The 15,226-nt window shown below is 39.6% G+C and overlaps 1 protein-coding gene across 6 annotated transcripts in view; it reads left to right on the plus strand.

Annotated features, from left to right (window-relative positions):
* Positions 1–476: 476 nt before the first annotated feature.
* Positions 477–15,226, plus strand: part of YAF2 (YY1 associated factor 2) — an 88,141-nt gene continuing 73,391 nt past the window's right edge. For 2 of the 6 annotated variants that reach the window (XM_086399913.1, XM_086399912.1), the window contains exons 1-2: positions 1,497–1,879; positions 2,325–2,450. In XM_086399913.1, the coding sequence (XP_086256039.1) occupies positions 1,854–1,879; positions 2,325–2,450 (152 nt within the window). In that variant the 5' untranslated portion in view covers positions 1,497–1,853. Of the gene's footprint in view, positions 1,880–2,324; positions 2,451–3,986; positions 4,081–4,178; positions 4,366–15,226 lie in introns of those variants that run through there. The other 4 variants (XM_086399907.1, XR_015163760.1, XM_086399908.1 and 1 more) reach the window with 4 other exon arrangements.

Below are 15,226 nucleotides of genomic sequence, written 5' to 3' on the forward strand. Positions count from 1 at the left end.
CAGACACACAAAAAATAAACTTGTGGTTACCTAAGGGGAGAGGGAAGCAGGGAGGGGCAAATTAGGGATTAACAAACTAATATGTATAAAATAGATAAGCAACAAAGATATATTGTATAGTACCCAAAATTATAACCATTATCTTGTAACAATTTATAGAGTATAATCTGTAACAATATTGAATCACTATGCTGCAGCCTGAAATTGATACTGTTAGTCAACTATACTTCAATTGAAAAAGGAAAGAAAACATGACTTGATGAAAGACTGACAGGATATTTGAGCTCTAACCTGGCCAGTTCATTAAAGAAAACATTTAACCTGGTCCCTAAATTCCTTGTCTTTCAAATGTAGTTAGGCTAGTTGATGAGAACATTTGCATAGTCACAAATGTGTAAATTTCCAGACCTTTAAAACACGAATTTGTGTAAAGAGATTTACAAAGTGCCTGCACATAGTGCTAAAGAGTGTTTGTTTTTTTTTAATTAGGCCAAGTCTGAGAGCCTAAGCAAAGTTCTTGATCAGCGAGGTGACACAATGTTACCAGAATTTTATTTTTAATCTGGTTGTGAATTACTGAATAGATTGAGGAGGTGGGGCTGAAGCTCAGAGACTAGTTGGATGGCAACTGCCAGAGTCCAGGAGGGCATCCAGTACGTTGAAGTAAAATCAGACCTGGGAGGACAGTGTTCTTTTTTTTTTTTTTGATTTATTATTAATTGAAGGATAGTTACAATATTGTGTTGGTTTCTGCCATACATCAACATGGATCAGCCACAGGTATACATATGTCCCCTCCTTCTTGAGCCTCCCTCTCTCCTTCCACTCCACCCACGCCACCCTCCTGGGTTGTCACAGACCCCCGGTTTGAGTTCCCTGAGTCATACAGCAAATTCCCACTGGGTCTCTATTTTACAGATGTTAGTGCGTATGTTTCCATGCTACTCTCTCCATTCATCCCACCCTCTGAAAGTGTTCTTTCCTTAACAACGTTCAGGGCATATCAAGCTCGTTATTTAAAAAGAAGAAAAAAGGTCTTATGAGTGTTTTCTTCATTTTTTTTTTTTTTGAAGCAGTTACTGTAGAGGCCTCGGAGTCGAGAAGAGCGCATCTGCAATTAAACGAGGGTTAGAGTCCTAGCTTTATCCTTTTCTAATTACGTAATATAGAGGAAATCACCTAACCTCTCCGGAGCCTCAGTTTCTTTTCCTCCGGAGTAAGGGCAACAATCCTTACTTGGTAGAGCATTCGTGTGCACAAAACCAAGTGGCTCAAAGCACCTAGCAATGGCGCTCACTGGCTCCCGCCTGTCCCCGGGGATCCTTCGGGCTGGGCAGACGCGCCGAGACGCGCCAGGCCCGGAAAGCGGTTCTACCTGGAGACCGCGGCCGCACTCTCTGGTCCGGAGCTGAGATGACCTCCGAACGCCGGCCCACCTCGGCCCAGGCTTCCGGCGGGATGGCACAAGATAACCCCGACAGAGCGGCTCGGGGGACGCCCAAGGGAAGCAGGCGGCTCGGGGCAGAGAGGTGGCGACGGCGTTGGAGGCTGCGGCGGCCACCCCTACGCCGCCGCCAGCGAACTCCCCGCGAGTGCTGGGCCGCGCTGGCCGCGTTTGAAGTCTCCGGCGCGGCCGCTGGTTGGCTGGCGCGGGTCACGTGGCCCAGGCAGGAGTTTCCCCGACAGCTGGAGGCTGCGTGGGATCCGGCGGCGGCTCCGGAGCTCGGCGGTGCGGCCTTCCCCACCCCCTCCCTCCCTCCTCCCCCGCCCGCTTCCGCCCGGCTTATTATCCTCCTTATTGACAAACAGAGCGGCTGCGGCGGCGACTCTCGGCGTGCGTTTGTAGCCAAGTCATGGGAGACAAGAAGAGCCCCACCAGGTAACAGCGCCCGGGCCCCGGGGCCCGGACTGTGCAGGCGGCGGGGCCCTTGCGCCGGGCTTCGGGCGGCCGCCTCGCTCGCCGCCGGGGCAGCGGGACGAGAACGGGGGCGGTGCCGCCGCTGTGCGAGCGCTGCCGCGTGAAGGGCCGGCGCCGGCCGCCCCACAATGGAGCCGCGATGGCGGCGGCCCCGGGTGTCCGGCGGCAGCCCTGGGTGTCCAGCGGCGGCCCCGGGTGTCCAGCGGCGGCGGCTACTGCTGCGGCCGTGCTCGCGCCCCCGCCTTCCTGACTCCCCTCCCCCTCCGAGCGAGAGCCTGGCGCGCCGGGGACCGGCGGGGCGGGGGTCGCGGCACTGGGGCTGGGGGCGGGGCGGGGGCGGCTGCGGGGCCCGGGCGCGGCCCGCTGGTGACCCCGCGCCGCGTCGTGTCCGGGTTATGTCCTGCAGGCCGAAGCGGCAGCCGAAGCCGTCCTCGGATGAGGGTTACTGGGACTGTAGCGTCTGCACCTTCCGGAACAGCGCCGAGGCCTTCAAGTGCATGATGTGCGATGTGCGGAAGGGCACCTCCACCCGGTGAGTCCCGGGCCTGCCCCGCGCGCCGCCAGCCCCCGGGGTCCCGGCGCCGAGGACGCCCCTGCGGCCGCCGCCCCCTCCCAGGATATTGGCAGACCCGGCGGGCCGAGGCGAGACTGAGGTGGTGGCCGCGATAGGAACTGGGTCAGATTGATCACGACCCGAGCGATGCTTTGCGGTGAGGGTAATTGAAGAGGCTGTAATGTTTTTTGCTGCCAAGAGAGACTAAATTATTTAAGGGAGGCATTAGCTCTGCCGCGATTAATTTGTGTCGCTGGATGTAATGCCACCCCCACCCCCCCATCCGCACCACATTCTCTGGATGAAATAACGTTGGCTGCATTGTTGTGATAGTGTGTAGGAATCAGAAAAATCATGAAAACCTCTTTAGGAGCAAACGATGTAATTTAATTTCGTTCCTCAAAAAAAGTATCTGATTAGAGAATACACAATAGATTAAGCTTCCTTTTTTAATATAGACTCTGGAAAGGTCAAATCAGGGATTTGTGTAGTGTTTTAAATCTCAGTTCTTTAATGTTTTATAAATAGTTGGAGGTGAGCCCAAGTCACAGGGACACATTTTTCCTGAAAGTATCTGAATATCTTTAGTTTGATTAAATGGCAATTTATTTTACTATACAAATGAGATAAAATGATCTCTGCCTATTTTCAGTCTTTATTTCATTGTCAGCTTACAGTATGATAACAGTCTTTTAAAAAACCACTTAGGTGTATTAAGTGGATAAAGACGATCATTCAGGAGATTCAAAGTCAGTGACATTCTTGAACTGCCAGCACTTGGTTGCTGTGATTTGTGGCCTGATATTTAGAGGGCATATATTTTTGATTAAAGTTTCTTGGAAAGTGAATTGTCATGAGTATACGAATGCAATATACTGTTGCTTTTGAAAAGGGCTATATGATATTAACCTTGGGGGAATATATTCAGTAGAAGTTATGATTCTAAAAACGAGATATCTTGATTCTAATTAAATTTTAAATGTAAAGACATAAATGGTTATAAAAACTTTAAATTTTAAGATTTGCTTATTGAAGCTAGCTGCTTTTGACATACTTGTCTTTTTGTAAACCATAATATGCTGTTTGTATAGTCTCATTAAATTCAATAAATTGTTAAATATTTTTTTGATATCTTCTAAAAAGCAAACTTTCGAACAACTACTAAATTCAAGGGAATGTAACAACATACGAAAAAGGAAAAAGCACCATTTGCTGAAATGAATGTGGTAGCTATTTTTGGACCCGTGATTTAAGTATTTTGAAAAGCAAAGTATCTTTATACCTTTTAGTTTATATAAGGTTTGATTTGGTTTAGATTGTATTTATCTATGCAGTACTTTGTACTGTTTTAAATGCTCAATAAGCAATGTTAAGAAAAGGCAGGAACTTTAATGTGGAGACAGTTATAATCTTAACCTCTGGTACAGTATTGTTGCTTTTTGTTGTTCCCTTTCTATGTTCTTGTAGCCATTAGAAAAATACTGAAACTAGAAGAGCCTATATGTTTATTTGCAGGGACAGCAAGGAAGGGGGGAAGCTGGTGTCCTACTCCACAGCCAGTCTTGGGGTTAGAGGAACCCTGAGAAATAGAGTAGGTGGTGGCAGCTCAGAAGAGAAGAAACAGGCCGAATACCTGGCACCTGGAAGAAGAAGGAATATAGTGCACAGGGGAGTTGGCCCGGGACAGAGAAGTGGGCCTAGTTTAAAAGAGGTTTGAGGCCCACGTTGGGGGCCCCTGACATTTTTTACCAGTACATCTGAGCTCTTATAGATCCAATTTTTAGTGGTGGAAACATTTCTTGAGAAGGACTCAGAGAAGCATTGTCATTTGGATTGAAACTGAAGAGGCTCTGGGCAACTCACCAGAAGTCTAAGGGACACTCTGTTCCTAAAAGTAAGTGTTCTACACTACGACCCTCTCAGCTTCTTCCTTCCTCTCTCTGAATTTGTCTCTTCTCTTTTGATTTTGGCCCTAAGTTAAACCTAAGAGCTCTAATTTCTCTGTTATTTGTTACTTTTCTCCCACTGTTTCTGAAATGCAGAGTGGAATCCATGTTTGGAGAGAACAATGGAACAGGGCATTGTTAATAGGGCAGATATTGATTGCACCACAAAATATTTGCCTCTCTGGTGGTGTTAGAAATACAGAATTAAAGGACTATATAATACTCAGGAGCAGAAGTTTCAGTAGTTGGAAGAAATAATTCTCTACGACTGACATGTTAATTAGCAGTTAGGGTAATTTCAAGAATGAGGTTGGCGATTACCAAGGCAGGGACTGGATAGCTGCAAAGCAGAAGGAGGCAGTTTCCTAATGACTTGTTTGTGAGACTGACGGGACTTCAGTCCCTTGGGTCAGACTGATCTTTGAACTGATTCTGTCTTAGTTGCCAAATGTGAGGCCATGTTTAAGCCAATCCCAGACATTTGAAAAACTTTTCTTTTTAAACCTCCAGAGAAGATGGAGTCTGTGGTCTCCCTTTAAAGTCTTTCTGGCAAGTCTTTTTTGTTTAAAGGATATCTAGTTCAAATCCTTTTATATTGCAACAGAAGATCTTTTCCTTTGACAATATCCCTGGTAAGTCATGTTTTTTTGCAGAGTAGCTGTATGAAATAAAATGGGGTTATATTCATAGCAGAGTTTTAAGATGAAATGTGATTTGAAGTAACTTCAATTCCTAAATTGTTAGCTTCTTTAAATGTATGCCATTTCCCCAATTGAATTGCAATTTTGTACTTGCTGGCCTTAGTTAGTTTAAATTTGATTAATTTTTAAAAAAAAATCTAAACTCTAAATAACTAGATAGTTCCAGTACTGAAAGTTTTATACATTGTGCTTTTGTAAGAAAATCAATGACAAATGTCAGTCTGACAGGAAAAATCGAAGAAGTTACAGTGACAATTACTATTAAAAGTGCTACACATTTTCCTTTATCTTTATATTTCATTCTTTTAAGGCAATAGTGTCTCAGATATAAGTCTAAGAAACTTTAAAAAATCAAGAACAATTCTGAATTATCAGAGAAAAAGAAGTAGCATAGCGTGTGTGAGGTAGTACAGTCAATATGTTGAGTTAGAGTGGTATCTTATTGTCACTTCATATAGGAATGGAAATTAATGCTTAATTCAGATTGTAGATATTTGAAAATGAAAGTTGATAGAGCTATTTGGTTTTGAACTGTGATCTAAATGAATACTTAAAAACACCTAGCCCAGAGCAGGCTTTCAAATGTAATTTCAAGTATAATAGGTAGTGTTGTATTTTCTGAGGGTAAATTGTATTAGTTCCTTTGGGTTTCTCAGAGATGTTACAAGAATGATGAGAAAGGTTTCATGTATTAGCAAGAGCACTAGGTGTTATACTAGGAGTTTAACCATGAATTCTTATTTTTAACCACTTCAACATTCAGCAATGTTTACTGAACATCTTATTTTGTCCTGGGGTTGAGCTAGGTACTAGACTTACAGTGGTGAACAAAATAGATACTTGTTTCTTCTATAAAACTTTATGATTTGCTGTCAGTTCAGAAACACTTTGAATTGTACCCAATTCTATACATGAGGTCGTATTAGTAATTCTTAATGTGTAAGCAGAAGAGGTGAAATTTTCTTATTTAAAAAAACAGTGTTTATAATTAAATACAGCATTATGGTTAGGATTTGACTGTTGGTAAAAAGAGTGATTTAGTTTCTATAAAATGGAAGTAAATGATAAAATTCACATTTTTTTGAAGAAACCTTAAACCAGTTATCATCTGATAAAAATCTTTTCAGTGTCATTGTTGTCATGCTTGCTTTCTGTCTTCTAATTTGAGGCTTGGCACAGATTTCATCTAGACTCTTGTGTGAGAATGTGGAGAAAAACACTGAGGACCATCTCAGGCAGTGTGTTTTTCAGAAATGCAGAGTTGTGAGCCTCCCTTACCTGAGGAACCTTTCCCACCACACAGTTATATTGTTCATAGACTTCTGATTCTAAGAGGTTGGCTTATTTTCTCTACATCTTGGGTTAGAGTAGCCACACGGTTCTTTGTATCTTGGGTTAGAGTAGCCACATGGTTCTTTGTTTACAGAGAAATTTTAAAAAGTGATTAGTGTTTGGATAGTAATGGTTTTCAAAGTGTGAACCAAGAGTCCCTAAAGACTTCTTAGGGAGTCTGTAAACTCCAAACAATTTTCATAATCATTCTAAGATGTTACTTGCCTTTTTCACTGTGTTGACACTTGAGGTGGTGGTACAGAGTTAATGCTGGGTAATGTTGTTGGCTTGGGGCTTTGCTGGTGGCTCGGTGATTAAGAATCCGCCTGCCAGTTCAGGAGACGCGGGTTCAGTCACTGATTTGGGAAGGTTCCACGTGTCTCGGAACAACTAAACCCATATGCCACAACTACTGAGTACTAGAGCTCTTTAGAGCCCAGGAGCCACCACAAGAGGCACCACCACCGTGAGAGGCCCCTGCTTGCCACAACTAGAGAAAAGCCTGTACAGAAGTGAAGACCCAGCACAGCCAAGAATAAATAAATAAAATTATAAAAAAAACCCCAAACCTGCTAGCTCTTCAGTGGCACCACATTGCTGTATTCATCGTAATTTCACCACCATGCACATGTTGTAAAAATCATGCTAGTTTCACTTTAGAATATCCTTCGTGAAGCAATGAAAATGATTAATTTTAGAAAGTCTCGTGTCTTTTAAAATATTCTGTCTGATGAACTGGGAAGTACAAGTAAGGCATTCCTGCTGCATACCAAAATCATGTGGTTGATTCACGGGAAAGCATTTTTGTAGTTGTTTGAGTTTTGAGCAGAACTAGCTTTTTTGATAGAATATTGTTTTTATTTGAGAGAATACCTAGCAAACTGTGGTTATTCAGACTTGGATACTCATTAGATATTTTCTCAAAAATGAACATAGTCTGTCACTTCAAGGAAAACAATTGATGGTATTTGTTGCCAATGAAGAAAACTGAGCTTTCAAGTGAAAATTTTTGAAAACTTGTAACCTCTATATTGAGTTTAAGAGCTTCCTAGTACTTTAAAGATGAGATTGGATGGTTATATCAACAAATATAATTTCTGATACTTTATCATAAAGTTTGTTATCATTTGGAAGATTTGTATAACTCACTAAACCAGTATTTCCCAATTACCAGTGTATTATGTTATAAAACCATACATAGATAATCCATTCAAAGTATAAAAGAACCAGTGGATTTTAAGGGAACCCTGTGAAAACTTCCCTGATGTGGTTCCAGATTTCATATGCAACTAACCTTTTAGAAACAACTCCTTTTTGTGTTTTTATGTACGTATGGAAGAATATCCACAATTATCTGAAAAGGCTATTAAAATATGCCTCCCTTTCTCAACTAAAAATTTGTGGGAGTCAAGATTTTCTTCATATTCTTAAAAAAACACATTGCACAAAATTGAATGCAAGAGGCATTATGACAATCCAGATGTCTTACGTTAAGCTGAATAGTTGAGTACATTAAAAATACACAAGTACACAAAGTTATGTTTGTTTTGGAAAATATAGTTTTTTTTCATAAAAATATATTAAAATATTTTAAAATGAAGTAATGTATAAATTTTTCTGTTTTTATTTTCAGTGTAGTAATTTATTTCTTGGTTTAGATAAGAGCTAGATAAACAAAAGCTCTTTTAGCTTTTGAGAGTATAATGAGATCCTGGGACCAAAATATTTATGCACTGCTGGCGTAGAGTTTTACTACCTTGGGTTTCTGTATGCGGTAGATGTCCTTCATTAAGCATTCTTTCCTTTTCTTTTGTCCTTAGTTAAGTGACAGCTCTCAGATATAACCTAGTGACCCCTAGTGACCTAGTGTTAAACTCAGAAGCCTAATTCTCAAGTCTTTTTCATGACACCTCAGCAGTATTTGATGTTGGCAGCCTTTCCTAAAAATTTAAGTTCCCCTTCCTTGACATCTCTAACACTCCTTTTCTTAGTTTTCCTAATACATTTTGAAATTAACTTCTGCTTACCCCAAATTGACTTCTCTCTATTCCTTATTTTGTATGGGACATAAGCTTTATGGAATTTCATTGTCTCAACTTTGATTTCAATTCATCATCCTCCCTCATGTCTGGTCTTCTTTTGGCTTTTTCTCAAATCTGTCCTTTTTACAGTTTTTGTTGTTAGAGTTAAGAAGCCAGTTATCATTTCTCTCATGAGTTATTGGACAAATGGATTTCTTCTCCAGAACACTGCTAATGTTACTACCTTCAGCACTTTTTTGACACCTGTGGGATTATTTTGATTGCTCTGTATTAAAAAAAAAAATTGAGATCTTTCTAGTGACTGGTTAATAAAGGTTGAGCTCTTGAGCATGGTATTCAAGGCCATGACAACCTATGTCTAGATTGCCTTGCTAGTTTCAGTTCTTGCTATGTATCCCAGCCAGGCCTGTGCTGCATCAGCACTCAAGTATTCCTATCAGATGGTGCTTCTAAAAAGAAGTCCTGTGGGATTGCAGCCCTCCCTGCACCCACTCCCACTATCATATTGATTCAGTGTATCTTTTTATGTGTATGTGTGTATAGTTACTTCCGCAGCAGAACACAGTACTGTGTAGGTGTTTGCTCTCCCCAACAAGGACTATCTTACTTTGCTATCTCTGAAGCTAGTACTTGGAACATTTTAGGCATTTAAACCTTGTCTGTTAATGTTCTTTTAAATTTGTTACTATTTGCCACCTGGCATTGCTTTTCCAATAACTTTAGAGATTGTCTTTGTAAAAATATGATTGGATTATTTTGTCTTAATTTGTTAAGTATATACTAATCCTTCGTGCATTTAAAAAATTTTTTGCAATTTTGCCAAATAGTAAAAGCACTATTTTTACAGTTGGATTAGTAACTGAGATGAGTAATTCTGAGTACTTTTTTAAAACATGGAAATAGTATTTTTATAATACAATATTTGTTTATTTCAAAGATCAGATAAAAACAAAGAGCTTAGCACATGTCTTATTTCTATTACCATATTTTATTTCTTATACACATTCTTAAAAGCATGTATGTGTACAAGAGAAAAAACAACTTTTATCTCAGTTTTAGTACATTTTTGGCTGTATCATTTTTTGTATTGACATATAACATGTTTCATGTTTTAACATTATTTCAAGGATGATATTGTACATGAATACCTTAACATTTTTAAGGTTTAACTTTGGAAAATTCTATGTTTATTATCTCACACCCTTTTGTTAGGTCTTGTTATTTACATTACTGAAGTTTGCATAGTATTGAAGTACTTCCTGACTATACTGAAATCATAAAAGAGTACAACATATTGTCAAGTATTTTTTATTACTCGATTAAATTGTAAGTTCTCCATTGAATATTCAAAGTTAAAATAGTTGATGTCAAGAGCCTATCAGAAACTAAAATATACTGGACATAAATTTGTAATATTTGAGATTGTTTAATTGAAAAATAATTTAGAATTCAGATTTTTGCAATTGTTTGAACTGTACTGACTTTAAAATTAACCAATGGAATGAATTAAATTTAATTATAATTAAAATGGCACTAATTTTTACCTTATGATTGAGGTAGCATTGTTTTATCTATCAACACGTTACTTTTAAAGATAAATCAGTTGTACAAATTAGCAGACACCTGTGTAACTGTAGAAATTAGCTGTTTTTCAGCCACTAAATCATGTCCAACTCTTGCTACTCCACGGACTAACACACCAGGTTCCTCTGTCCTCCTCTGTCTCCCGGAGTTTGCTCAAATTCACGTCCATTGAGTCAGTGATGCTATCTAACCATCTCATCTTCTCCCACTTCTCCTTTCCTGATAGAGATTAGGCAGACATTAAAAAGAAAAAAGAAATTTCCCTCATCTTGTGCTTCTTTACTATTTCTAATTTTTGTGAGTCAAGCTAAAAGAACTAGTCATTGATATCTTTCTAGAATTGGTTATTTTGCCTGCATTGTTAACTGCTGCTTCAAGATCCAGCTCACATGCATAGTCTCTGTGCCGTTCTCCTAAGTCCATCCAAAGCTTGCCTGCCTTTGTGTCTTTGTTCATACCTCTCATTGTGATCTCTAACTTGAGCATTTCCTCATAAACCCAGAATTGGTTTTGTCTTTCTCATGAAGCTGAGTATTTGAAAAAGGTGGAATTCTGATACAGTTTAAGTCAATACTTGGAAAAGAAACCTTCTGTATACATGTATGAATTATTGGAAATAAATGATCAGAAGTGAACAGAATCTAGATTCTGAAATCTTCAATTGCATAGCAAACATCTTCTTGTTGTTTGTTGGGCAACATGTTGTCATTGGACATGTACCATATGCCAGAAATTATGTTGCTGCTGCTACTGCTACATCAGTCCTGTCCGACTCTGTGCGACCCCATAGACAACAGCCCACCAGGCTCCTGTCCCTGGGATTCTCCAGGCAAGAATACTGGAGTGGGTTGCCATTTCCTTCTCCAGGGCATGAAAGTGAAAAGTGCAAGTGAAGTTGCTCAATGGTGTCCGACTCTAGCGACCCCATGGACTGCAGCCCACCAGGCTCCTCCGTCCATGGAATTAGGCCTGTAGAATTGTAGACACCAGTTCCAGCTTCTAAGAGTTTGAAATCTAGCAAAGAAGATTGATAGTATTTGCTAATGAGTAAACAAAAGAAGGAATTTAAAATTTTACAATATTGTCTAGTTTTTGGACCTACAGTTTTTATATTCAAGTTGAGTATAAAAACAGTTACTGTAGTGGCCAGTAGTAAAGTGCTTTTGGTACAAAGTGTGCTTTAATATTGTGGCCAATTTCCAGTTTGATTGATTACCTTTCTCCTAAGAAATTTCAGCCAAATGAAGCTGCCACTTTATTGTTGGGTAAAACCCTCTTTCTCTTTATATGTGTGTATATATGTATGTGGGTATATATATATATGTATATATGCATATATGTATAAATACGTATGTTTTTAAAAGGGATTGCTGTTTTTAACAAGATGTTTAAGGAGGAGGAGAAGGGGTTGACAGAGGATGAGATGGCTGGATGGCATCACTGACTCAATGGACATGAATTTGAGTAAACTCCAGGAGATGGTGAAGGACAAGGAAACCTCGTGTGCTGCAGTCCATGGGGTCACAAAGAGTCAGGCATGACTTAGTGACTAAACGATGAACAACAGGAGGATGTTTCCTATGTAATTGAAGATTTCAGAAGACTAAGATGATTACTATCAAGACTATGACAAATTTACATAGGATGGATTGAATGAGGTTTATGTATATTTTGTACTTATCCCAGGAGCCATTTTTTTCTCAGCTGTCTTATTGGTTATATTGGCAGTGATCTTCATTATGCCACTCAGGTTTTGTTTTTCTAGTTTGTTTTTCCTTTAAAAGTGTTGAGAAAATTAAATGAGTTAATTTCTGTAAAGCCTTTATCATTGTGGCTGGTACAAGTAAGTACTCACTAAATATTTTTTAAAAATATTTATAACTTATTGCTACCAAATTAATTCTTAGTTATTATAGGTTGTTTCTGTGGGTAGGGATTCAATAAAAGCAATATCATTAAATTATTTATCATTCATATAGTGCTTTACTGTGTTCAGAATGCTTTTGTTTATTCTTCCATTTGCTCATCAAGCCACCCTACATTCAGGAGAGGGAGATGGTCATCTAATCATAGTTTTATTGCTAGAAGCATAGTTGTTTTTTTTTTTAATTCTAAATAAACCAAAGAAACACAGGTTTGTTTGACTCACCCTTCTGTCTCTGATAAAGAGGTTTATGAAACTATTTTATTTGGGTGAAAGATTTCTTTGCTGTTCCTCTTTCCTTCGAGGTTAGATATCTGGCCCACATGCTTTGGTACAAGATTGGCATTCTTTGGGGTATCAAGTTTTCATTCAGTGAAACCTGAGATGGTTCCTTTTTTTAAAAGACACATTTTCCTTAAATAGTGATTTTAATAAGTTGTAAAATATTATGTAATTGTGACTTTGAAAATAAATTATTCATTTAACAAATATTTACTGAACACTTAGCTGTGTTTTGTTTATCGGCTTTTATTCCTGCTAAAATCTCTACCTTTTGTTACATGATATGTGATCTATGATTGATCAGTTTTAAAAGATTCAGTAGAGATTTCATTCCTTAATATTGTTTATTATGGCAATTTACAGAATTACTGAGACTTTTAAGAGCTGCCATAGTGTTTAGTCATTTCCTGAGAGAGGCTGTTTTTTATTTCTTGAAACCTTAATGGTAGAGGGCTTCCCAGATGGCTCAGCAGTAAAGAGTCCATCTGTAATCCAGGAGATGCAGGAGACTGGGTTTGATCCGTGCGTCGGAGCTGTCCCTTGGAGGAGGAAATGGCAACCCACTTCAGTATTCTTGCCTGGAAAGTCTCATGGACAGAGGGGCCTGGTGGGCTACAGTCCACGAGGACACAAAGAGTTGGGCACGACTGAGCGCACGGGCACCTCATGGTAGAGAGAGAAGGTGGTCTCCAGAGGGAAGTTTTGAGGTGTATGGGGCGGAGATGTTGGTATTAAAACTTCTGAAATTGTCGAGGCCGTTATTGTTTCCAGATCCTTTTGTTTGACGTTTTCAGCTCAGTTTAGAGGATTCTTGTTTCACTCAAGTCTTAGAGAACTGCCAGGTAACACATAGCAATATGCTGGGTGAGGTCTTTTCTATGTGTTGGAACTCATGGCTCTAGCTTAGTTTCTTGACAAGTAAGAAAACAGGCCTGGAAAGATTGTGACCTGTTCAAGGTCAGTAGCTGGTTAATGCCAGGTTCAAATGTTTGGATTTCTTTAAGTCTTTTTTATTACCTTGCTGTGGTAGCTTTAAATTTGCTGCTGCTGAGTCACTTCAGTCGTGTCCAACTCTGTGCAACCCCACAGATGGCAGCCCACCAGGCTCCCCCGTCCCTGGGATTCTCCAGGCAAGAACACTGGAGTGGGTTGCCATTTCCTTCTCTAATTTAAATTTGCTAGCAAGTAGTTTCTTAAGGATTTCTTCTGGTGAATTTCCTATGCCTGTAGCTAGTGTTGTACACCTTGAAAACTTCTAACATTAAACCTACTACTTATAACTAATACATGAACTTATGTTAAAATTTGGGCTAGCATTATACTGAATAAAGAACAAAATGACTGTTGTTTTCCTTATTTTAGGTAATATTTTTGAAGTTAAAATGTTAAACTTCATTTTGATGTCTTTTATGGTAATGGTTATTGTGCTATATATTCTGACTTCTTTGATACCATAGTGTTTCTTAGGAGAAAAATCCCAGTAAATATTATTTCCTTCTTTTATTTGTGATACAAATACTAAGAATCTCTAATAGTATAACTAATAACAAATATGAATGTGTGTGTATGATAAAAAAATTTGTACAGTTCTCTGATAATTTTTAGGCATGAGTTGAGAGTCACTTCATCTTTGCATATTTTATAGTCTGATCACAGCTTTTTTATACAATATCATCCTTTATAGGATATACTAATGATGATAAACTTACAACAGCAGCAAGTAGGTAATATTCTATGCCAGAGAAGTAGTTGCTCAGGAAGTAGACCTCTTATGTGTGTTTTCAGAGTAGGCAGAGTTGTTTTAGTCGCTTTTCATCTTTTTCCATCCTTGTTCTTTATTTACTTTTTGTCTACCCAAGGCCCAGCATCTGCTTGATAATAATTTATAGCCTACTTTCTGAAATGTTCTGATTCCTTTATGTTGTTACTCCACCAGCAGTTATTCCTTTATTAGAACTTTCCTGTTTTAGGTAAATCTAAATAAAATGATACTTTCAACTATGAATGTAAATAACCTGAGCATGGGGGATAGAATTATTTTTTTGCTTTAAGACAGTAACTCTTTTTGGTAATAAAAGCACTACATGTTTATTGAAGATACTAAAGTATAAGGAGGAAAATAGGAATGCGCACCCATTATGACATCTCTCCAGCCAGAGAGATGTTAGTACAGCATTGAATGCACAGCCATCCATTCTTTCAGCTGTACTGCTTGTTCAGGGCTAGCTCTGGGAAGCCTCCTTCCTGCAAGTTGCAGGAAATAAGAAGTAAGGAGGAGACAGGTTTACCGCTTAGAATCAAGTAACATGTTTCTTGGCGTAGAGAGAGCTGTTTTTTCCTTTAGAAGGGTGCAGAGGTTTTGAATTGTGCTGTTTGGAGCCCTGAGATCTCTTGAAGTTGTCTCAGTGGCTGCCAATAGAGCAAACACGTGGGGCTTTGTGTTCCCCCTACTCTACTTCAGCCAGATCATCTGTGCTCTTAGACATTTTGTTGTTCAGTTGCCCATTCGTGTGTGACTCTTTGTGACCCCATGCATTGCAGCACGCCAAGCCTTTCTGATCCTCACCATTCCCGAAGTTTACCCAAGTTCATGTCCATTGCATCAGTGATGCCATCCAGCCATCTCATCCTCTGTCATCCCGTTCTCCTGCCTTCAATCTTTCCCAGTATCGGGGACTTGTCCAACGAGTCAGCTGTTCGCATCAGATGACCAAAATACTGAAGCTTCAACTTCAGCATCAGTCCTTCCAATGAGTATTCAGGGTTCATTTCCCTTAAGATTTACTTGATCTTGCTGTCCAAGGGGCTTTGAGGAATATTCTCCAGTACCACAGTTTGAAGGCATCAATTCTTCGGCTTTCTCCCTTCTTTACAGTTCAGCTCTCACAACCATACGTGACCACTGGGAAGACCACAGCCTTGACTTACACATTTTACTTACTAG

Source organism: Bos grunniens, chromosome 5 (assembly GCF_055505025.1).
Source record: "Bos grunniens cultivar Pamir isolate PY7600 chromosome 5, Bosgru_T2T1.0, whole genome shotgun sequence".
In the NCBI taxonomy this organism is placed as follows: Eukaryota; Metazoa; Chordata; class Mammalia; order Artiodactyla; family Bovidae; genus Bos; species Bos grunniens.